The 23,240-nt window shown below is 38.3% G+C and overlaps 2 protein-coding genes across 9 annotated transcripts in view; one reads left to right on the forward strand and one right to left on the reverse strand.

Annotated features, from left to right (window-relative positions):
* The first annotated feature begins 132 nt into the window (after window positions 1-132).
* On the forward strand, window positions 133-7,948 carry LOC107221162. Its single transcript, XM_015660060.2, has 14 exons — window positions 133-396; window positions 714-784; window positions 868-1,006; window positions 1,117-1,282; window positions 1,384-1,512; window positions 1,598-1,846; window positions 1,916-4,198; window positions 4,283-4,397; window positions 4,482-4,686; window positions 4,870-5,053; window positions 5,162-5,326; window positions 5,435-5,587; window positions 5,657-5,749; window positions 5,839-7,948. Exons 1-14 carry the CDS (start codon window positions 349-351, stop codon window positions 6,060-6,062), a joined length of 4,224 nt encoding a protein of 1,407 aa, XP_015515546.2. The 5' UTR covers window positions 133-348; the 3' UTR covers window positions 6,063-7,948.
* LOC107221152 (pro-epidermal growth factor) overlaps window positions 7,935-23,240 on the reverse strand; it is a 42,776-nt gene continuing 27,470 nt past the window's right edge. For 7 of the 8 annotated variants that reach the window (XM_046739830.1, XM_046739857.1, XM_046739843.1 and 4 more), the window contains exons 3-8: window positions 18,843-19,271; window positions 13,546-13,717; window positions 11,361-11,422; window positions 10,985-11,117; window positions 10,744-10,855; window positions 7,935-10,624 (exon numbers count right to left, since the gene is read on the reverse strand). In XM_046739830.1, coding sequence (XP_046595786.1) covers window positions 10,514-10,624; window positions 10,744-10,855; window positions 10,985-11,117; window positions 11,361-11,422; window positions 13,546-13,717; window positions 18,843-19,271 — 1,019 coding nt within the window. In that variant the 3' untranslated portion in view covers window positions 7,935-10,513. The remainder of the gene's footprint in view (window positions 10,625-10,743; window positions 10,856-10,984; window positions 11,118-11,360; window positions 11,423-13,545; window positions 13,718-18,842; window positions 19,272-23,240) is intronic. The other variant, XM_046739834.1, reaches the window with a different exon arrangement.

Below are 23,240 nucleotides of genomic sequence, written 5' to 3' on the forward strand. Positions count from 1 at the left end.
TCTAGAGAGTAGAGTCGTTACTCTGCACATGGTCTGCAATCTGCACAAACTACATTTTAATAGTAAATACACGGCTTGCGTTCCGAAATATGCTACGAATTACGAATAGGCAGAAAGTAATCCGTAGTAGTTCGCAGCATGAAAGGGATTCGCAGAGAGCTTGTCTGGTCAGAGAGCTTTCTCTCCGGTTGAGTCTTTGGATTCGGCTCTCACGACCGTGGTGTGAGTAGCGAACGTTAACTCGTTTCCACGCTGGTTTCATAATGCCTCGCATTTTTTTGTATGAATTTGCCCCATGTCAAATCCCATGCATTTTTGTTAGGATATTTATAGGTTGAGATTAACAGCATGGATTACATGGATATTGCGAAAAATGAAGACGGCTTAGAACCGCAGGTGAGTTAAATCAGGAGGATAAAATTCAGCGCTGATTATTCAATGTTAATTAGCCGAAACTTAGGTAAGCACAGGTTTTGCGTAGGTTATGTTGTACCGACGTTTGCTCAACGCATTTTATACCCCCTGAGATATTGTCATTCAGTCAGATATTTGGAAACACGATGCTCTCCATATTTAACATCGAAAAACGCATATCATCCCCGGTAATTATGCTTCGTTTAGCTTCTAAGTCTGTGTGAATATCTGTGAAGCATTTCATCCGCATTTACACTATTACTTAATACTTAAAACTAATAACAAATAAATTTTTACAGGATGCAAATCACAGGGTGGAAAAGCTCAAGGAAGCACACCTTTTGTTAAAGAAAAAACTCAGCTTATCCCAGTGAGTTTCGCTACTGAATATAGCTGCTATATATTTATAAATCTGTTCAGAGGTATAAATTAATTTTTTCTCATCTGTTGCAGCGAATTAATAAAGCAATATAATGACAAATCAAAGGAATGTCAAGAACTCAATACTGAATTGGAAGTAACCAAGCATAATGCAGAAACAATAACACAAAAGCATAATTCAAGCTTGATTAAAATCACGCAATTAACACAAGTGAGTACCGAAAGTTTCAATAATCTCGTACAAAATAGTTCGGAATTCCATTCAAATTATCATTCCATGCACAAACTCAACATTGATGAAGAGACTGTTTTTATTTCTAGGAAAATGATGAGTACCGCCAAAAGATTGAGAATTTTTCAAAGACGATATCGGATCAGGAAATCAAAATTGCAGCAGATCGACAGCATGTACAACAGCTTATATGCAAAATGCAGGAGTCGGAGCAGATTCACTTATCGGAATCTAAAAAAGTGAATCACTGGAAAGGTACGACATATGCTGTGTCCACATTTTTTGAGTTTACTGCTGTTTCACTTATGTTTCCTGAAACACGAAGTTTCTATCATTTTTATTTTCTTTTATTTTAGAGAAAGCAAAGATGTTAGAAAACAAGTTGAAGGAAGACAAAAAGTTACACGAAGTTCAAATTAAAGAAAAGGAAACGCAAATCGACGTTCTAAAAACTGCTGGCACTGTGAAAAATCAAACTAAAAAGGGTATGTATGCTTAAGAAACCAGCATCTTGTTTTACTCGTCATCAATATTGCCATCACAAATAATTACTCAATATTCTGCTTACAGAAACCAAGATCACACACGAGAAATCTACGTGTACCGGTAATGAACTTGAACCAGTCATATTGAGACCGAAAATGGTGGACAAATGCGTATTGACGAACGATTTTTACAGCATAAAAGATGATCCGTACCCTCTATTTTGTACAAAATGTGAAGTAAAATTGGACCCTGCTCCATTGGACCAGATACTCGACAAGATGTCAACCTGTCCTGCTCTCATCACAGAAGTTACATCCCCCCGTAGAAAACCTAGTAAGCACATTTGTTACTTATTTTTTATGTGGATTGAGGATCGTTTCAGCAATGAACCTATAATTTCAGTGATCACCAGGCCGCACACAAACCCTCAAGATTCAGTACAAAGGGAATTGATACAGCCTGAAGCCATAAGTGACAATGTATGCACTCTAAGTCAAAATTTGGAACATGCAGAAAAGATTTCTGACATATCAAAGTTCGATTTCAAGCGATTGGAGCATAAAATTTGCCTGCTTGAACGGGAGCTGCAAAAAACGAGAAAGAAAGATACGCGAATCAGAAATCAATGTTCCAGTTGCCAGCATCTCAAAAACTGTTACGTAGCGCCACCCTATCATAATATATTTCAATCTGGAGCTATGATGCAAACTCAAGCTGAATTTCTAGAATTTAAAAATTGGCAACAAGGTTTGATAAATCGGAAGAGAAGGTGCCTAATTAATAGCCAAAAATCTGGTAGGCGTCAAAAAAAGTGGATGAAAAAACAAAAATTGCAAGACGGTACATCAGAATGGCACATTGATCCTATTCCAGTAAGAGAACCTATAGATTTCAATCATGGCAATATGCTTAGAACGCATTCTGAGACATCGAACGACCGATTAAGAGCCAAATCACCTCTGTTGAACTGTCAAGAGACGAAGATTAAGTCATCGAAACGCCACAAGAAAAGAACTAAGGAACTATTGAACTTATTTTCTACGAGCTCATGTGCCACGTCACCAAGTCATTCAGATCTTGATTCAGATGTATTCATGGATGAAGAACTTTGCGACAAAAAGCAAATGGACTCGCCAGAATCTGAGTTGTCCATGGATCGAGAAATAGTGAGAAATTCTGATAGAACGTCCGAACATTTACTTACAAGTGAACCGGTAGAATGTATTTCTAATGAACAAATTAAAAGTGTGAAGAAACCACAGCGAAAGTCGACAAAACTTTCGTTAGTGAGAAAAATGAGGAATTTAAAAAAGATCTGCAGTGACACAAAGCCTCCAATAAAGAATGTTGTATCTGTAAGCAACAAAAAACCACATTTAGTCCATACTCGAGTGACTGTACAGAATGCAAATATCAATAACGAACGCGGAAATGATGTTGGTTCAACTCATTTAGTTGAAAATGAAGCAAGTTTGAATGTCAACAATGATTACAGCCATGCGAAGAAACATAGAATAGCGCACACCACTCGCAAACCAGGAAACAGATCTCTTTATGGGGTGATTTCCAATTCATCAGAATTACCAAAGACTATAGAATCAGAAAAATCTTCGTTCGAAGATAAGTCTGTCAACAATAATACATTGGATAATTCTGAGAGTGAAAATGCTGCAGCAGTTGAAGTATCCAATGGCTGTATAGGTAATACAGAAAGGACCAGTTACAAGAGAGATTTCAATTCCTTAGCTGGGTACGAAGGTGAAAATAGATCAAATGATATCAGTGATACTGAATTCCCTTCATTGGCAACTAAACCGAGTGTCACATGCAGAAATGGCAACACTGACAAAATTAGGTCCAATGATCGTAGAGATATGAAGGAATCTGTTGTGAATAAAACTTCAGTTAACAAGGATGTGATTTCTCGTCAACCATCTATTGTTATACCCAGAATGTATTTTGACGTTGCCAGTGTTGTAAATTCCTCCAGTGGTATGCAATGCTCAGAGAGTATCGAGACAAGAAAAGACTCACCTGTACCTAATTCTGATGTAGTTAGCAAAATCGATACACCACTAAGAATCTTGAGATCTAAAACCAAAGTCAAAAGGTCTAATAGTACAGTATCGTCAAGCACCGAGCCTACTCAAACTACTGAAGATGCAGTTAACCGAAATCCCACACCTAATAAGCCTAAGAGAATATCACAGATAACAAACGTGGAACTTGCATCCCACAGTGATGTTATTCATTCACCAGAGTCTCTTGATAATGATGATGTGTTAGAGGTAGAATTAGATGTTCATGATACTTCTATTTCGGTCGAATCTGATGAATGTGAAGACTCGAGGAACAAATCATTCAACAATAAGACCGCTGTTCCCATATTGGCGAAGCGACCATATAAAAAGAAAAGAAGAGTTGATGTGTTAACTCCTAGTCCCATCAGAGAGTTAAGATCAAGGAGTATATTGTTGAGCCCTTCAAAAAATTCATTAAAACATGACGATGAGGAAACGAATAACGAGATTGCATCAAATGCCACAGAGTTAGAGTTAGCAAAGTGTAATGTCAATATGCAATGCAACAAAAGCTTTGGTCCAATATCATTGCTCGAGCAATATTTAACGGAACAAAAGTCCAGTACATGCAAGAAATTCAATAAAAAGCTACAGCAAAGAAAGGGTAAGTTCATACTCGTAATGCTAAAAATGAAAGTTGTCCACTGTCCACCCCTGTGGATTTACGTTAAAAAAAAATTCTTTTCAGAAAATCTAGTCTTGCAGGAATTGTCTGAATTAGTTGTAAACGAGGAATGGACAAAAATCACACTTTCAAATGCGACTGAAAGGCTTTCACACTTCAAAAAACATACATTAGCAAAGTGAGTTCGCATTTTCACTCTCCTTGACAAATTTATATGCAGGTATTATCAGACTATATGCACGTATTTAACCACTTCTTGCAGGTGTACAGTTGACTTCTTGTGCACAAAAGCAATGGAACATGAGTTGTTGGATCGTACTTATACACCTCCAGCTCCGATATTGTCAAAAACACAACAGCGAATTATCACTATGCTGATTGTCCTAAATCGAACGATACCTGACCTAATCAGACTTGTTCAAACTGGGATTGAGTATAAGCTTTTCCGCTTGGGTTTCGCACCTGAGGTCGATTATTGCACAAATTATATTAATGACAACAACATGCTAGACAACTTTGCACTATTCTCTGAAAATCATTTATCAAGAAAATAAGATTATTAACAAGTTTCCAAAAATCTCTGATTGTGTAAAATAGCAGAGTTCCAAATAAATCAAAGAAATTCAGAGAAGAATTTGTACAAATTTCAGGTAGAAGTTGTCGAAGAACTAGTACGCGTATTCACTGCATTGGCTCGAATACAGAAAGACAGGGAAAAAATTAGAATTCTATGCTGCGATGCTATATATTGCCTTGGGATGAAGGCAATCCCTCTCGTGTACACCGTTCTTATTAGTTGGCCTGAAGTATTACCCATGGCTGGAACAAGCAATGGTAGGAGTTTTACTTATTTACTCATGCAACGAACTCCCAGATCTTTTTCAATCACCCAAAAGAAGAATAGAATATATCCTATTTAATTATTATGGATACCGTTTCCAGATCCACTGCTTCTGTGCCTAACTCAGGCGATAGTTATGCAGACCGGCGATACATCATTCCCCAAGTTCTTGCCCCTGAAGAAGCTTCTTTCCGGCTATTATAAGTACACGTCTGACGACCCTTTCTATACAAATTTAACGCAGAATTTTATGACTGCTTTGAAAGGTAGATATGGTGAACGTTTAATACATTATATAATTCAAAATAATAATACCTACTACACTCTGTAATACATGTAGTATAATTATTGTGGTTTGAATATTTCGATTTCAGATAAACGTCAAAACGGTTTGGATACAGCAATAATACTTCTTGCTAAAAAGAAAGGTGCAATTTGGGCTTATAAGAATATTATTCAGGGTGGCTTGTTGCAGATGATCATTGAAAGGGTTCATCCGTCTATATACGATGCCTTTTGTCTCCTAGGTTTGTATCGTTCGACGTTATGATAGCTTTACGTCTAAGACGATAAAAACATCAGAAAATGTGTTTCAGGTTACATAATGCGATCATTTTCGGTAAATGACAAGGAAGGTTTCGTGAAAAACATCCTTGAACAGCTGTGTGCGCTCATGGTATCTGGAGAAGGTAAATTTGTTTCACAATTATTTGTATTCAAGTTTATACCTGATGATACTTAAACAGAAAATCTGATATTATGGAAAAAATGTTTACAGGTTCGATGCAACAGCAAGAAGGTGTTGCAACAGCACTGATAAGCTTAAATCGACACAAATTAGATGTCGTGGCAAAGACTCTTTTAAATTGGAAACCTAGCGAGCCGATTTCGGAACCAACGACTCAACTGCTGACTAACTTGTTCCGTATACACCAAACAAAGTGGTGGCGTAAATTTATCCGAAAGAACTCTATAACATTATCTATCGATGCAAAGATGTGATCCAAACCAGGTTTGCCGTATATATTATTGCAGTTTATTTCAGATGTTTATGATGATTTACTTTCATTTACTCGATACCTGATTCACACATTTCCTCTGAGTATTAAGGTTCAGAGTTTCTGATCAATATACCAAACAGGGGCTTTAGTAATGGTTATAATCGCATCACCTAATCAATAAACTCCCTAAAGCAACACGAAATGAAGATAATTTTAATTTTTATTTATTTATACTTTGGACGCAAGGTAATTAAAATTAAAATTACGTGGGTAATTTGAAATTTTAATAACTCAGTGGTTGAATGATTACATAACATTTGCTCAGTTTTTACTCTTTGCTTGTAGATCTTGAACTACAACGAAAACGTTCATGTAATATAGCTGTAATACTTACAGGCAATATCGTAAGTACAATAAATTTCAATTCAACATTTTTATATTATTGCTACTTTATAATTCTCATTTTTCTGTCATATTATTCATGTAAATTTCAACAATGTTTTCAAGTATACTTTGTAAAATGTAGTTTCAAACGATACAATATATCATACATACGTTTTCGACATGAAAAAACCGTGTCTCGACCATCATATTGTCATATATCTTCAAATAAGTGATAAAAGTATGGTACTTTTCATGATATATGATACGGAACGCAAATAACGAAAAAATTGATTAGATTGATCGGGGATCGGACGGTTGCTTGACCTAGATCCTGTATCTCTAGTAACATCAGCAGGTTACTGACCGATTACCTAGATCCTGTATCTCTAATAACATGGGCTGACGAGTACGTGGTAACAAGTAGAGATGAAGCAATTCCGATAAGACGGGGTACGACATAAAAAAAAATCGGCTCGCTACGAAGTTCAATGAGTATGCAAAAGATTCTAGTCATTCGCATATACAAGACTAATCATCTTTCAATATAGGGTAGAGTTCGCGACGTCGCAGCAGGAGAAGAAACGGAAAACAAAACATGATTATTAATTGGATATTACGTGTATATATGCATAGTACCAGTCAAGAGTAATAAAACTAAAAATTGTGGTAAATAAATTAAATTCAATTATTTTTTATGCTACTAAACATTTGGGAAACAAGATTACAAGTTCTCTTTCTTTTTCGTTCATTTTTTTTTTTTTTTTTCACTTTTAATAATAATATTTTAACATATATTCGTAAGCTTCCATACGCAGAGCACACTGGTACATGTATATTTTTTTACAAAAATAATTAACAATGTTTTTTTACAACATTGTCGATTAATGATTTTTCATTTTTTACTTTTTCTTTCTTTCTAGCTAATAAGGTTAGCAGCTTCCTTTGGATTTAGTTATTTATTTATTACTATTTATTAGTTTCAATGACGATTGCGTCACTTTGGTACATATACAACTGACAGCTTTAACCACAAGTATATAAGGTGTAACGATGTATATTTTGCAAACTTTAATGAAATAAACAACAGTAGAACGAAGAAAAACCACACCCCTCTGCACAATCAATTTTACCTACCGGGCAACAAAGAATTAACTAATTGTAATATTGGTATTTTTGTAACCGATTTTACACGGCAGAAAATATATTAAATTTTTTCATCATTATTATTCCAAAATTAACCAGCAAAAAAATCTAGATTGTACAACAGCGGGGCGTGGTGTGATTATTAGAAACAAAAAGATACATATGGTGCTGTCTGATGTATTCAAATGCCACCACTGTCTTCACGTGTTATTAAATATATTAGATCACGTTACAGGTTCGTTAATAACTCTACTACGATTTTGGTACTGTATTATAAGTCGAGAATATCGTCATTACCGATCTACATACGTAGTTTAGTTTTATTACGTTCTTTTTTTTCTCGCAGTCGACTGAGTTAGACAAAAGTTAGGAAAAAAGAGTAGAAAAACAAAGGCCACTGCCGGCTCTGCACGTCACACGCTTCATTCAATTTCTCCCATCACGCATTCGCTCACGTATATCATCAATCGCACCGCATAACATGTTGCAACATGTCCTTATAAAAAGTTATTACAATTATTATACTATTATTAATAATAATAATAAATTAGGAACCAAGTACAATATAATAAAGAATAATGAAAAGTTAAATAAGAATACAATATTTACGTTTACCTATTACTATTTATAAATTTTACTTTACTTTTATTTTTACTTTCTTCAACTCCTTTATCGTATGATTCTCTTTATACAGGGGAAAAAAAATATTCCGAGGCTACGCGATTTGTGTTCGTATTTTTTCTATTAATTTTTTCTACGACCTCTTTCTCTGTTATATCAACGAGTTAGGTCTAATTTAAATACTGGGGGAAAATGATTGATTGCAATTATTACAAAGTAATAATTGTCACTTAAATTATTTATATACTTATATATAAATATAAATATATAAATAGATTTATATGTATAGATACGCAAATAGAAGGGGAGGAAAACAGAACAGATTTAAAAAAACATGGAAAAAAAAAAAATTTGAAAAAAACACAAAGGAAAAGAAAGAGAAGTAAATATCTGTTCCTGAAGTATTATCTACAAATATACAAATCATCAATTGGATATTTCATGTTATTATGTTAATCCTATGAAATAATTATATACGTTACAGGCTAAATTAAATTAGCGTTTTATTTATATATAATAATAATAATAATCATGATGATGATGATGATGATGATGATGATGATAATAATAATATATTTCGTAATACGAAACAACAATAGATTGGTGTTCTGCAAGGGAATCACTTTTTTGTAATTGATTTAATATAATAGCAATAATAACAGACTCGACATTTTGTTCGTTTTGCGTGTACATATGTAATATAAGTTAGGCACGTGGGCAGCCCTAAAGATAATTTACTATTTACAAAAGAGGCCCGCCTCACTCGCGTTTACTACGCTTTCAATTATAAAGCGAATTTTGTATTATAGAAATTCGTACTTGTGGCTGCTACAAGTAAAAATTCATAACCATAGGCACCGACCATAATTATAATTTAAAAATTATAAAAATTAATCCGTATTCGGGAGCGGAAAGAGACACAGAAAAATTGTAATAAAAAATAAATATGAATGAATGAGCGAATGAAACTGAACTTTAATTATTATAAACATTTTTTACCTATTTTATTTGTACCGTTAAAAAATATTTAAATTCTGAACTGATCATTTTTGCTTGTAGTAGTTTATCTCTTTCTCTCTCTCTTTCTCTTTCTCTCTCTCTCTCTCTCTCTCTCTCTCTCTCTCTCTCTCTCTCTCTCTCTCTCTCTCTCTCTCTCTCTCTCTCTCTCTCTCTCTCTCTCTCTCTCGCTCTCTCTCTCGCTCTCTCTCTCGACGGTGATGTTATGACGAACAAAGTGAAAAAAATAAAGAATAAATACACGAATTGTTGGCAATAAATTAACAGTTAGATTTTTTTAAATAGTTCTCTTATCCGTTTTTCACACTTCATTTCACACACAATAATCTTTCTTTACCGGATCGATCTAAAATATCATGTAATAAAAAAAAAACCGAAGATACATTAAAAGGAAATGATCGAACAGTGAACAAAAGCTTCGGTCCCGATCCGAGCCCTGATAATACATAATTACGATTACGAAGTGGTGCCGTTTCTATCCGGTGTTGAAATTGAGTAATTTTCTTCATTTTACGACATAAACTGCACGTTCGGAATGTTTCGACGATTAATTATTGGTAGATTATCTATCAGTTAGGATTCCCGGGGGGGACGGGCATCGAGGCGTCGTCCGTTTGATTAACAAACCATACTGAATATCGAGTGTGTATATGTATATAAGCGCGTGCTAAGCACAAGGCATCTTTTTTTACTGTTTTATGGAACTGAAATGAATTCCTTTCATTTTCTCTAACCAGCCTACTTAATATAACTAAATTTTCTTATAATTCCATCAATATTGGTTAGTATTTTTATTTTTTTAAATTTTATTAGTGAATATATACATATATAAATAAATATATATGTATATATGTATATTTATATATATATCTATGTATATATGTATAGAGTTTTTTGATCAATCAGTGTCTTGTTGCTATCTTCACTGTGTACACATCACTTTTTTTTTTTTTTTGTTCCGGACTAACACTCTCGATACAGAAGTAGAAAAAAAGAAACCTCTGCGCGCTTCGATATAATTATTATAATTAACAATTATTTGGTCACTGATTAGAGCACGCGCGCGTATGTTTATTGTTTTGGTCGTCCGCTGATTGCATAACGAAGGGACAGTCTATGTTCTGATCTGTAAAAGTCAGCAACGTAGAGATGCGGAGGAAACGAACACGAGAAGTGAGTGTTGCAGCAGTCGTAGCACTTTTTGGTTTTCTTCACAGAGTTTATCGTAAGGCAGCTTTATGACTAAGCGCCGGAAGAAACTTTTCAGTTTTTCTTTTTAAATTTCCCTTACTGATTGTTTGACCGTTTCCCTTCGCTTATCGAGGCCATTCTCGTCGATTCGGTTGAACAGTAATTCCATTCCGGCATTTTAGTTTGTTCTATGGAAGGACTCCCGTTCTGAAAAATAAGAAATTCGGGTTTGAGTCGTTACCACGCTAACCAAATCTGTTAAGGAGATTTCAAATATGCCTCTATAATTGAAAAATGAAAACACCGTGATTCAGGTTGTCTCTTACAATGTGATTGGAATTTTTCGCCATGAAAATCCTGAGCGATCGACCATGGTTACTGAAAGGCCTGAGCTCCGGATCCCGACCCGGTCCGTCGACGGTGTCCACACAGTTACTGCTGAGGAGGATAAAAACACATTGGTGAACATATAGTTATCGGATATCACAAATCAAACGATACTTTTCTTTTTCAATGGTAAAATATACGTACATATTAATTAATAATAAATAAAAAAAAATAACTCACCTGGTGCGCAGCTCTTTTTGTTTACGTTTACAGTGGATGTACGTAGCTATGCAAATAATAACAACCAAAAATACTGCTATGGTGGCGCCTCCCGCTATGCTCGCAGTTTCCAACATCACACGTTGCCGCGAAGCTGGAAAGTTGAAAAAAAAAAAAGAAAAGAGAAAATAAATAGAAAGAAAGTCAGCGTTGAGTAAATATTGTATATAACTTGGTCCGTTGAAATTCAGTTAATGTGTTAAATATTTATGCACAAAAACTCGACACAAGCGGTTTTGAGAATGAATCAGAAACCAATCTGTCAAGATACTTTTTTAGTTTTATCTTTTGCAGATCTTTCCTACGATACATTTAAAAACGTACAGTATATACTCACGTAAATAGGAACCATCCAGATCCTTGAACTCGCATCTTTCCCCGACATACCCGTTCGCACATCTGCAAAAAGTAAAGAACTATTTTCAAAAATTTTTTCTTCGCAAAAATTAGAATCTACCTTGTAAATGTAACTGCAATGTCCATGGTTTTTTCCACAAATACTACAATTAACACAATTTTATTATTAAAACATTCACGTACTATAAGAATTTCTTTACGTGAATCACGATATCATTAACATATATGTACATATAGTACGTACGTATATTAGACTACATTCGTCAATTTATCTATCTTTTTTCCAACCGTCTTTACGGATGAAAAACTTCTGCCATTTTTCTCTATCCCTTCCAACGTACAAAGGAAATATTACTTCGCTCGAGCGTAAGACGAAAAAATAAATGTCAAAACGAGAAACGTCAACGAAACTGCATGATCAGTGATGGTAGGTAGGTAGGTGGTTGGAATTCGTTGATCTCTTGTCTTTTATGTAAAAAATATTACATACTATACACGTATATGAATACAATTTACACAAACACACAGGTACAAGGAAAAGTATGAATGATTCAGTGGTTCGCACGTCTGGGAGGTCTTCTTCACCCCCTCGCTCTCTCCGTCTCTCTTCGTCCAATTCTCATCTTTATACCTACCTACATAGATAGACAGACACAACACGTAGAAACGAAACGTAAAACTCTGCTGCGTACGCGCGTTTAGGAATTTTTGGCAGACGTGTTACCTTGAAGAGGGTAAGGATTAACCGGCACAATAACGTCGTTCGCCGACCGTCTAAACTACGGTATAATTCCTGCATCTCTTTCTTTTTCTCGTATATACGTACGTGTTTGTGTGTGTGTGTGTGTGTTCTTTCGAATGCCGCCGCCGCTGCCGCAGCAACCCGCCGCGTTTACGCGTAGTAACTGTAAGTATATAATAGATAGAGAGAGAACAGCCTACGATTCAAATTATTCCATTCCGGGATCCCACAGCTTCAGTCTAGGCTCCCGCGCCGCGGCATACCAGAATTTAGCCATCAGTTGCGGACAATTCATCCCGGCCCGCGCCTTTCCTGCGGTATTCTTCAAACGTTCACCGAAAACCGACAAAACCCACCCTCTCACGTACCTACGTGCGTAAAGGCGATTTACGATTTTTATCCCACTTGACCAAAAGGATAAAAGCAAAGAGCCGGGGGCGGCGAGAGTGAATGGGGAAACAAAAATAACGTTCGCTTCCGAGAAAGAAAAATTTCACAAACTTGCATACCTACGGAAAACACAGTTTCAGTCACGTTTTCATTCATACAAGTTATTTACTTTCCTCGGAAATACCCGCAGATTTATCGATTTTCTTTATTTATTTTTCTTCTCACAGAAGTTTCAAAGCTTCCCTCGGACTCGAACCGATGATCTTTGTACGAGATCACAGGTTCTCATTCCCGTCTTGGCAATAATATGCCCTGTAACGATTGCAAACGACCAATCTTTTACAGCCTGTATATATATATATATATATATATATATATTTATTCATTCGCGAAAACCGCAAATCAGCATCGTTATGTGCACGTAAATAATTGTATATAACATATATATATACACACTTATGTACATACAACGTACATAATACTGCGTATTGTATACAGCGGTGAAATGAATTGGTAATGAAAGGACCTCGAGCACGGAAACGCGGACCGTTTGCCGTTCAAGTTCGACGAAGACAGAGTGAGTTTCCCACGGTAATTACCCCAGCAGCGCTTTCCTGACCACCGTCAAAGACTCGCAGCAGAGCTATAAAGCTACGGGGGAAGGGTCTGACGGTTTTTCTCCTCCTTTGTCGTCATATATATATATATATATATATATATATATTATATACCTATATATACCCCTAACGATATTACTCCTATTTTCTTCTTTCATCGTCGAATCGAAATTCAGCCAAAACTCGTATAAGCGTGTAAGATTATATGGTGTAATGCAATCGACTGCAGCATTGACGAGAAAAACGGATTGATTTCTTTTTTTTTCACACTTTTAACGTAAATTTGATAAATATATCTCAACCGGCACAGTTACCGTAATCTCATTACACTCTTACAGATATATATATATTTGCAGTAAATTATTGAGAAGCGAGGGCTGCTGCAACGCCGTGTATATGTAATACGCAATACTTACAAACAATTGTAGAGAACCGAATCGGCGATTTTAACGGTGAAACAAGTAGCTCCGTTCAGACAATACCATTGCGCGTAGTCATCCGGACACTTGTACATGTGGAATGTGATATTGGGTCGAGGCGTCGGCGTCGGTGGTCGTGGCTTTGGCGTAGACCGTGACGAGCATGCATCTGCACCAGGGAATCAGAGAAAAATACAAAACGCAGATTAGACACAGGGCATGAAAAAAAATAAAAAACAAGGTGAAAAATTATTCTTACATCATTATTACACGAAGCTGAAGTTCTACTGGCAGCAAGAGTCGGAAGCCGAACGTGCGAAACTTTTTGGAAATAGAAAAATGCATTTCAGTTTTATCCTCGCAATTTGTATAAAAGTACGCGAGGGTTCTTCGCGGTATTTGAAAAAAAAACAATTTTCATTGCCTTATTCGAACGAACGTTGAAACGTTTCGGTTGCTAATTCTGTCTGCCAGCTTCAATCTCGTCATTGTTACACATTACACTCGTATTTCAGGGTAAACGTGATTAAATTCCACATACATATTATATACATAATTACATACTTATAGTTGTATAATAATGCGTGCGAAAACCATACGCTCGTGTACAAGCATATTAGTATATAAAAAAAAAGAAAGAGAACTGAATCTAGAATACGGATTACTACAACGATTCGTGGGTACAATAATATGTGTTTCGATGAAAAAAAATCCTCCGCAACGTACTCTATAATGATGGAATACTTTTACTACTGTGCCACAGCAGCAGCAGACCGGACTCTCAATGTACAGCACATTGACGGACTTTCACTAATTCATATCCAGTTTATGTGAGTATAATTTATATACATCCTTGTCCGGTTTGCGAATCGGTGTAAAAAGAATTCCTGGACAGTTGTCAATACGTTTCCTTGTTTTTTGCAAAATTCTACCACAATCTACGCGTATATTGTATATATATATATATATATATATATATATATATATATACTATAAAGCGATAGAAAATTGTATGGTAGAGATACGAAGGATAGCCGGCTACAGATATCTCGTACACCTGATGCATAATAGATATAAGCGCATTAAGCGATTGAAATATCGGGAATGAAAATTGAACCCGCGTTTATAATGGATCGCAATAACGCCATATAATATAACGATCAATTAAAGAAGACGGGATATAATAATACCCCGGCGCGATACAGCTGGTAAGGTATATAATGCGCGTGGCGCGTTCACGTTCGGGTCCGGTCGGTTCGTTTTAAGGTTCACCGTGACTAAATCGTGTAAGTAGGTAGGTAGGTACGTATTTAGAGGCGTGTAAGTATACGCAATACATGTACACACACGTAGGCCTATTACACGCGTATATAGTAACGTCAAAATACGTACGTCAATTAAGTTGGCTAACAAGTTTACCGCGGCAAAACTCACTTATCCCATTACCTGATCCCACAGAGAGCATACATACACCCACCCCACTCGCTCATCGGGCGCATCGTACAACGTATGTATGTACACCACCATCCGTAATAGACCTCCCCTGCCTGTACAATAATGAACAAGATGAAAAAAAATAGAATAAGGAGAGAATACGCGTGTAGAGGGGGGAGAAGGCACGATGCGGGGCTGAAAAATTGCAATGCGCGTGTGTATATATGTATGTACGTGTGTGTGGTACAGCCGTATCAAACGCATGTGGGCTTGCATGCACACGGCATCGTCGTCGTCGTCGTCGTCGTGTTGCTGCATCGACGAAGTTCAACGTTTGTCAAATAAGTGCTTTAGAAACTTCCGAATGGTTCTAGTTTTGGTCAAACATAAAAGAGCTGGCGATATTCTATGCCTCGGGGGAGTGTCTGCCTGACTGGCTGCGTCGCGATGCCTCCTCTCTCTCTCTCTCTCTCTTCGTCCCTACCTACGCCTGCTTGTCTGCACGATCGTCCCTGCGCCGCGTGTTACCAGCGTATGGGTATTATAACTGTATGAATGAATGAAGGCTGCATGGAGCGGAGGAGGGAGGGAAGGAGGAGGAGGAGGAGGAGGAGGAGGAGGAGGAGGAGGAAGAGGAGGAGGAGGAGGAGGAGGAGGAGACTACGGGGAGGTCCTTGCGAGGAGCGGAGCACCATAGCTAGCTGCTGCTGCTGCCGCTGCTGCTGTTGCAGTTACAGGAGTGCACAAAACCGCTGCACCGCATCTGCCCTCTGCTCCGACCCGGCCAAACGCCGCGGCTATCTGTCACCTGTTCAAATTTTCACAATCTGCTGTGCGTCTCGCGTACACATAAGCATATATATACACCTATGTACATACATACGTATACTGGATGCAAAAGGTGTGCGCGTGTATGGGTGTACGTATTATAATGCGGATATGTTGTAATGAAACGAGGTCTGCGCGTACGTGACGACTCAGGCGAGATGACAAAATTCTTCGGCATTTTCCTTATTTCTGTTTCAGAGCTTTGGAACAAGATTCCTCGGTAAAAATCCCTACAAGTTTGCTCACCACGTTCGTTATTACACATATACGCGACGTATGCGGGTTATAACATTATACAAACGAAAGTTCGTTATTTTCTTATCGTTTTTTGTTTATTCTTACATACATTCTCGCCGAAAGTTTACGTCGATTTTCATTATATTTACATTTTATTCTTTACTTTCCACTTCTATCGCCACGTGTTTCAAAAAGCACACATCGCCCGTGCAACAAATTTTCTCAAACAGCATCTAAGTATTAACCAACGATTACCTATACCGAAATTAGCGATTTTACAGGTAACAAAAAATGAAAATTAAAAATCAAATAAAAACAGAATAAATAGTAAAAAATTCGAAAAATTTTCGACGCGTTCTTACAACGATGTACATTGTACAATGTACGTACATCGTGTACGAAAAAGCACACGGATCTGTAAATTCGAGACGGTCAGGGTCAGACGTCGGCCGAGTGGCATGGAATGCCCCATGCGTGCGTACGTACGTATGCATGTGTGCGTGTGTGTGCGTGTATATACATACATATACCCATATGACACGAGCGTCGCGCCGTCGCGGCACGCAGAAATGCACAAGTCGCGACATCGCTGTGCAGATTCCGTCCTACGGGCTAATACGCGGTTATATTGCGGTACCCGACGCACATGCGTATAGGTATACCTACGTAGAGGCATTTCCCATGCCTATGCCTAAACACACACACGCTCACACGCACGCAAACAGAGACACGCGTATATACCTATTCAAACGCGTACACTTGCCGCGAGATACGGCCGACCATACGCGTAGAAACTTGGGTTGCGCAAAGGAAAGTCAGTCAAGTAGCGGGCTTTGAAGCAACTGAACTTCCTTTTTTTATTTCTTCATTTTAAAATGTACATATACGTGGACGATACTCACACGATGACATTAGCGACGCGCGTGGGTTTAACGCACGTGTATCGTACAGAGGCAAGCCGCGAAATTCGGCTAGACGATTCATCGCATCGCACGCATATCGGCGACGCATTCCTAACCAACGACTCGCGGACGAGACGCCAGGTGATTGGCCTCGCCATTTCCGACCCGCTCTATAGCGTGCGGATATATAGATATAGAGGGATGTTGTACCTACGTCGCGCGTATTTACGCGTTTACACACCGACGATACGTGCCAGGGTGGCTCATTTATTGACCTTTTTTTTCTTCAAGGTGCTACTCGAGAAATTTGTGACAAATAGTGAAAAATGATTGCAGTAATACCCGGAGGTGGTAGGAATATTTAATAATATTTTTTATTTATTTTTGTGTGTAAGCCTTACGGACTTGCACGTATATATTAGTTTATTCTTTCCGTATCGCGGTCCAATTAATCGTTCACCAATCAACGGCAAACTGCGCCTAACAATTCCGCAGTTGGCTGTTCTCGTCTTTCATCCCAAAAGATTAATAGTATCGGAGAAATTTGGATAACAGTTTTTGCTACCGAAAGATGAGTATCGCATAACCTTAATGTCCCAATTTAGTTTACAGTACTGATTTTTACGAACAATGATTAATTGGACCACGATACGAGAAAAATAAACTAATAAAAAGTCCGTAAGGTGTAGACATGAGAATAAATAAAAAGTATTACGATAATCGGTACCGACCTTGAAATATTTTCCTACCTCCTCCAGGTTTTACGACAATCTTTTTTTTCAACCCTTGTCATAAATTTTTCGAGTAGCACTAAAAAAAAAAAAAAAAAGAAAAGTTAAAACATGACTCACCCTAATACACGCGTACATACATGTGAATCTGCGCGGTTTCACCTCGAGCGTGATAATCGCGATGATAATGTTTATTATATTCGTCTAGTTTTGTTAAATCTAATCATGTACGATTATTTATTTCATATCGTTATCGTCGTTCGAAAAATAAAGAGAAAGAGAAACTCGATCGTAGTTTCTTTTGGTATGAATTAAATCAACCATCAACTGAGATCGATTTATGATTAAACAAGGGACAAAGATACATGTGACGTGTCGAAATTCGCCTGGCACTAGCACCCGTATTTTTTACCGAATGAAATCAACTCGTATGATTCTGCGGTACAGTAAAAAGACTCGGTATATAGGGTCTCGCGCAAAATTATCCAACTGATTTCGTCGTCACCTGACCGTTCGTATAATCGCATCAGCTCGAACAGATTGAAGAAACTGAACGAACGCCGAAACGATGAATCAATCGTTTAACATTGCAACTCGGAGCATTGAAATAACAAAGAATAGATAAATATCTACAACGGGTGATGTCAAGAGGCGGGGTTGAAGTTCCGAATTTGAAAAGTTCCGAAAGCGCCAAATTCCGAATGTTTTTACGGCAAAAGTTAAAGTAAAGAAATCAAACCTTGACGAAACATCAAAGTTCCAAAAGTGCGAGACTGAGAAGATTAAAAAATCTGAAACATCGAAATTTCGAACGATCCAAGATTTTCAGTTCTGTAAATTTCTGACTCGGTGAAGATTTCACCATTTCCATCTTTCTTCGTTGTGAATTTCCGATAGTTTTACGTTCGGAATCCTGGTCGTTCGGATTTTCAATTTTTCTAATATTTTAAACTACGCTGTACGAGTATATTTAAATTTCCACAATTATACTCCCTCGAGACTTTACGCCTCGTAACAATGCTCTACAGTAACTTGAATATCCGCAACTTTTGAGCCGAATACGTAATTCGCGACAACTCGATTTCGTAAAAGATTTCAAACTCCGTCGCGACATCAATCAACGTGCACACATCGTATAGTAAAATGAAATTGAACCATGTACCTGCGATACCGAACAGCGAGTAGCTGACGATAAGTACGAAGGTAGCAACATAGGTTGGTATCCGACAGGTAACTCCTCTCGTCCTCGATGAAAAAGAGGCGTTGGTTTCGTTGCAGGCATCGCGGTCATCTCTGACGTCGTGCCTGGGTTTAAGGCTCGTAGAATTAGTAAGGGTGGTCGTCCTCGTGTTTCTCCCTCGTTCCGCATCCTCGCCCCTCGATCCTCGCTGCTCCTGGTGCACCAGGGTGCCGTTGCTGCCGCAGCAGGCTGCGCGCCTCTCTCCCTCCTCCTCCTCCTCCTCCTCCTCCTCCTCCTCATCGTCATCCCCCTCATCCTCCTCCTCCTCCTCATCCTTCGCCACCTCCACCTCCACTTCGTTGCCGGCGGCGGGTGTTCCTCCCGATGTCTTCCGCACGTGCCGTCGCCTCCCTGTAACCAAATACGAGAGGTCTGATGCAGCAGTCGGCCACCACTTCGTCCGCAAAGCGTGTTTATAATTTTTTTGTTTTCCCAATTCATTTATTTATTTATTTTTTTTGCCTCTGCCTGTTGAACCTCATCCTTTTCTCCTCTCCTTTCGTCTCATCTCGTCTCAATGCCGGCCGCACGCGGCGTTCGCATTGCCGACGAATGACGAAGAGAGCAAAAGGAGAGTAAAAAGAGAGTGAAAAAAGAAAGAGGAGCCGAACCACCGTACGCCGCTAATCTGTTTCACGCCCTGCCAATCTCTATATACGTTCGAGTACAACGACGCACCCACGTGTCGCGTGTCGCGTGTCCCGCCTTGCATCCTATCCTGTAACACGACGGTGACACCCCGCGTGAATGAATGAGCCTTGCGAGCGAATAACGACGTAATAACGCGTGCGCTCTCCCCCCCGACCGATACTCAATATATCGGAGGTGATCTACACCCCATTTCCTCAATTTCTCTTTTCATCCCGACGTTCTATCAACCTCGACGATCTCTTTGTCGTATGATTTTTCACCGCATCTGTATCCTGCGATACGTCGCCTAGTAATAGTTGGACTAAGGTTCGGTGGACAAGTTAGACAAACATATATCGCGCGTATGAGACGTACACTCTCTAAATACGAGCAACCTTTTATACCCGACGGCGTTAACCAGTTTTGCGAATAACTGCAAGAACCTGTTGTTCGTTGATAAATATTATTCGTTGTAACGTAAGCTTGCGGGTAACCTCTTAAATGTACGAAAAATTATATTATTTTTAAGCGAATTCCGCAACGTCGCAACGAAATTTGAAAAAAAAATTTAATACTTCGCGTTTATCGCGACATCGACCATCCGTGTGTTACGTATACCGATGAAGAGATGACAATGAAGATGAACGCGCGTCACCTGCGGTGCGGTGTTACAATGCATGCGATACGTGCAGCGGTACATACGAAGCGAGTTTGAGCGAAAAAAGACCAAGTTACACCTACATTATGATGCGCACGCTCCGAAGCGATCCGCTGTACATAATATCACGCATCTGGGTGCACAGGTATATCACATACCGTACACACGCGGGGAGACCTTCTTCAACTTTGTAACCATTTTTACACCACAGATATAAAAACACACATAGTCTTATGTATATACTTTCTCGTACCATCTGTCGCTGATATTATATAGGTATACGTACATACGTGACACGCGCGTGTGTGTCGAAGGTATATCCTACCTCCCGAGCATAAAAATTCATTTTACATACACGACACGCGTATGTAAGGAACAGCAGCCGTGATGCAGTTTTGCAACGAACCTGCGTATCGTGTATAATTTGCGATAAGAATTGGTTTACAAACCAATCTGTCAATCCGCAGAGAATAGGTGAAATAGTTTCAAATTCTTTTTGCCTTTAGTTATTCAGCTCGTCTAGCTAACCAAAATCCGCGTCTCTGAGTATAACAAGTACTCGGTGAATGTATGAAGAAAAATGCAAGTACGCAAAGAATGCGGTATTAAAATTAACCGCTAATTATAATACACGGAGGAGATCACGTCCATCTACCTAAATATCTCGCTTATTATACTCTCTGTCTCTTAAATTACGAAGATGAAGATCTCGCGAGAGATCGCGACGCAGTTACGTCATTCGCGTGGGTGTCGTCCTCTGTCGTGTAACATTTCTGGTACCGCGGCCTCTTCACCCACAACTATAATCCTGCATGGCGCGTGTGTGTGTGTGTGTGTGCGCGATTACTATCTTTGACATATAAGACATATGTACACCTACCAGGGTTCGTACGCTTTTTGGAACCCGAAATTCCCTGACTTTTCCACGTGTTCCAGCCTGAAAATAGGATTTTTTTCAGTAACCTTCCAAGAAATATGCCGCTGATCAATGACAATTTTTTTTCTTATCAATACTAATACCTTCGATATTACCTGGTAATTAATTTACTATCCGACTACTAATTTACAAACAACAGCCAGCGATTTTCAGTAAGAAAAAAACGAAAGGAGCTTCGATATCAAGTAATTCACGTATAAGAACGAGTTTATTTCTTCAAGAAACTTAAAATTCCAGTCTTATTTTCGAAATTCCCTCACTTTTCCCTGCTGTAAGAAATCCCCCGAGTTTTCCCGGTTTTCCAGATTTTTCCAGTGCGTACGAACCCTGACCTACGTACAACCATCTATCCGCCTATCAATCTTACACATTAATTTTAATCAATTTAATATCAATTTTATTATCGACGATTCCATGGATATTAGATTATTAAATATATGAATAAATTTCCAGATGAAACTAAAATTACTTGCATTTATTATTATTATATATATACCTGTATTATATGTACAGAATATTAAATCGAGAGGAAAAAATGTGCTCGTGCGTATACAAGATACGAACCGTAATTAAAATAACAGCTATACGCGATAAAAAGATACGCATACGTGATAACCGATAACGCAAATTGGATCCTACGGGTACGCGTGTAGGTATAATAATCGTCCGTCGTGCGTTGGTATGCAACGGCTTTATAATTTCTCGCATAATACGTAGGTACACCTAATACCTAATACCTAATATACACCTGATTTGCATAGATACGCAAGGTACGACGCAGGTAAACGGGGGGAAAAACGCCGCGAGGTAAGATAACGGCGATGTGTATCAGCGGACGGACTGACTGAGGTATTTGACAAACGCGTGACGTCACATCGTCAGGCACGCTGCGTCGTATACCTATACCCATACCTAAACCTAAACCTACACCCCAACGTTTCTCTAAAGTTGGTGAGTTTATATTATACCTGCCGCATTGCAGGCAAAGCCCTCCTCGTACCTGCTGTCGTGCCTTATCGAATGCCTCCGGGGCGCTTCTTCTTCTTCTTTTACCTTCGCATCGTGTATGGCGTTCTTCTTATTGTTAATATTCTTGTTATTTATATCGTTATCGTTGTCGTTATTGTTATTGTTATTATTGGTACCTGCGAGTATAGGTAACGCAAAGAATTTTTACGTAGAATGCATACCGGTTTTTTTTTCTGTTTTCTTTTTATTTTTTTGTGCGAAACACTTTGCACAAGGATCGATTTTGCCTTTTCCTGTTTTCTACCTGTAAAATGCACGCGTCTGTTACTTTTCTCTGATTTGTTTCTTTCTTTTTGGTCAGCGCTTTTATCGCGTACGATTAAAATGCAACAAGAAGAAAAATTTTTTTATTTTACATTTCTACCTTCTCTTCGTCGCCGAATCGCAATTCGACATAATTCTTTTACCCTTCTTCCGGGAACAAAGAAGAACCTGCGTAAATATCGATTTCCGTACAACACACACGTATTACAGTCGTAAGTACAACGTTTGAACGTTATCCGAATTCTAGTTCGACAAGTTGGACGAAAGGGTTGTTTCACTATACAGGATAAAAAAAATGATTTCGCGAAACGGCGAAGGACGATGATCGCGGAGAACGAGCGAATAAGGAGATACTTCGGGGCGAATGATGAACGCGTCCGCGATGGCAAAGGCGACGATCACGAGAATTTCTCAGCTCGAAGCTCTTCCGTCTTAGTCTTGGTCCTCGTCTTTCGCCCACGTGCACTCGTAGAAATAAATTGGCCATTTCCCTCATTTATACGGAGGCACGGGGATGACGACAAGACGAGAGTGCGATTAGAACGTGTTCAACACGTACTAAGGTATAAAGTGAAATACGTTCACGCAACGATTGCAAACCAATGCGCGTGTATTAAATATGCAAGAGCGATTAGTTCTCGCATTTCAAGTCTGATCGGTGATTGTAAAAATACAAGAAATCATACGTACGTGTGTGTGTGCGTGTGTGTGCCGAGTATACGAGCAGACAAATTAAAATAAACTATTAAAAAAAAAAAAAAAAAAAGGTTATAAAGAAAGAACCGTTTCGATATAAAAATTC

Source organism: Neodiprion lecontei, chromosome 1 (genome assembly GCF_021901455.1).
Source record: "Neodiprion lecontei isolate iyNeoLeco1 chromosome 1, iyNeoLeco1.1, whole genome shotgun sequence".
In the NCBI taxonomy this organism is placed as follows: domain Eukaryota; kingdom Metazoa; phylum Arthropoda; class Insecta; order Hymenoptera; family Diprionidae; genus Neodiprion; species Neodiprion lecontei.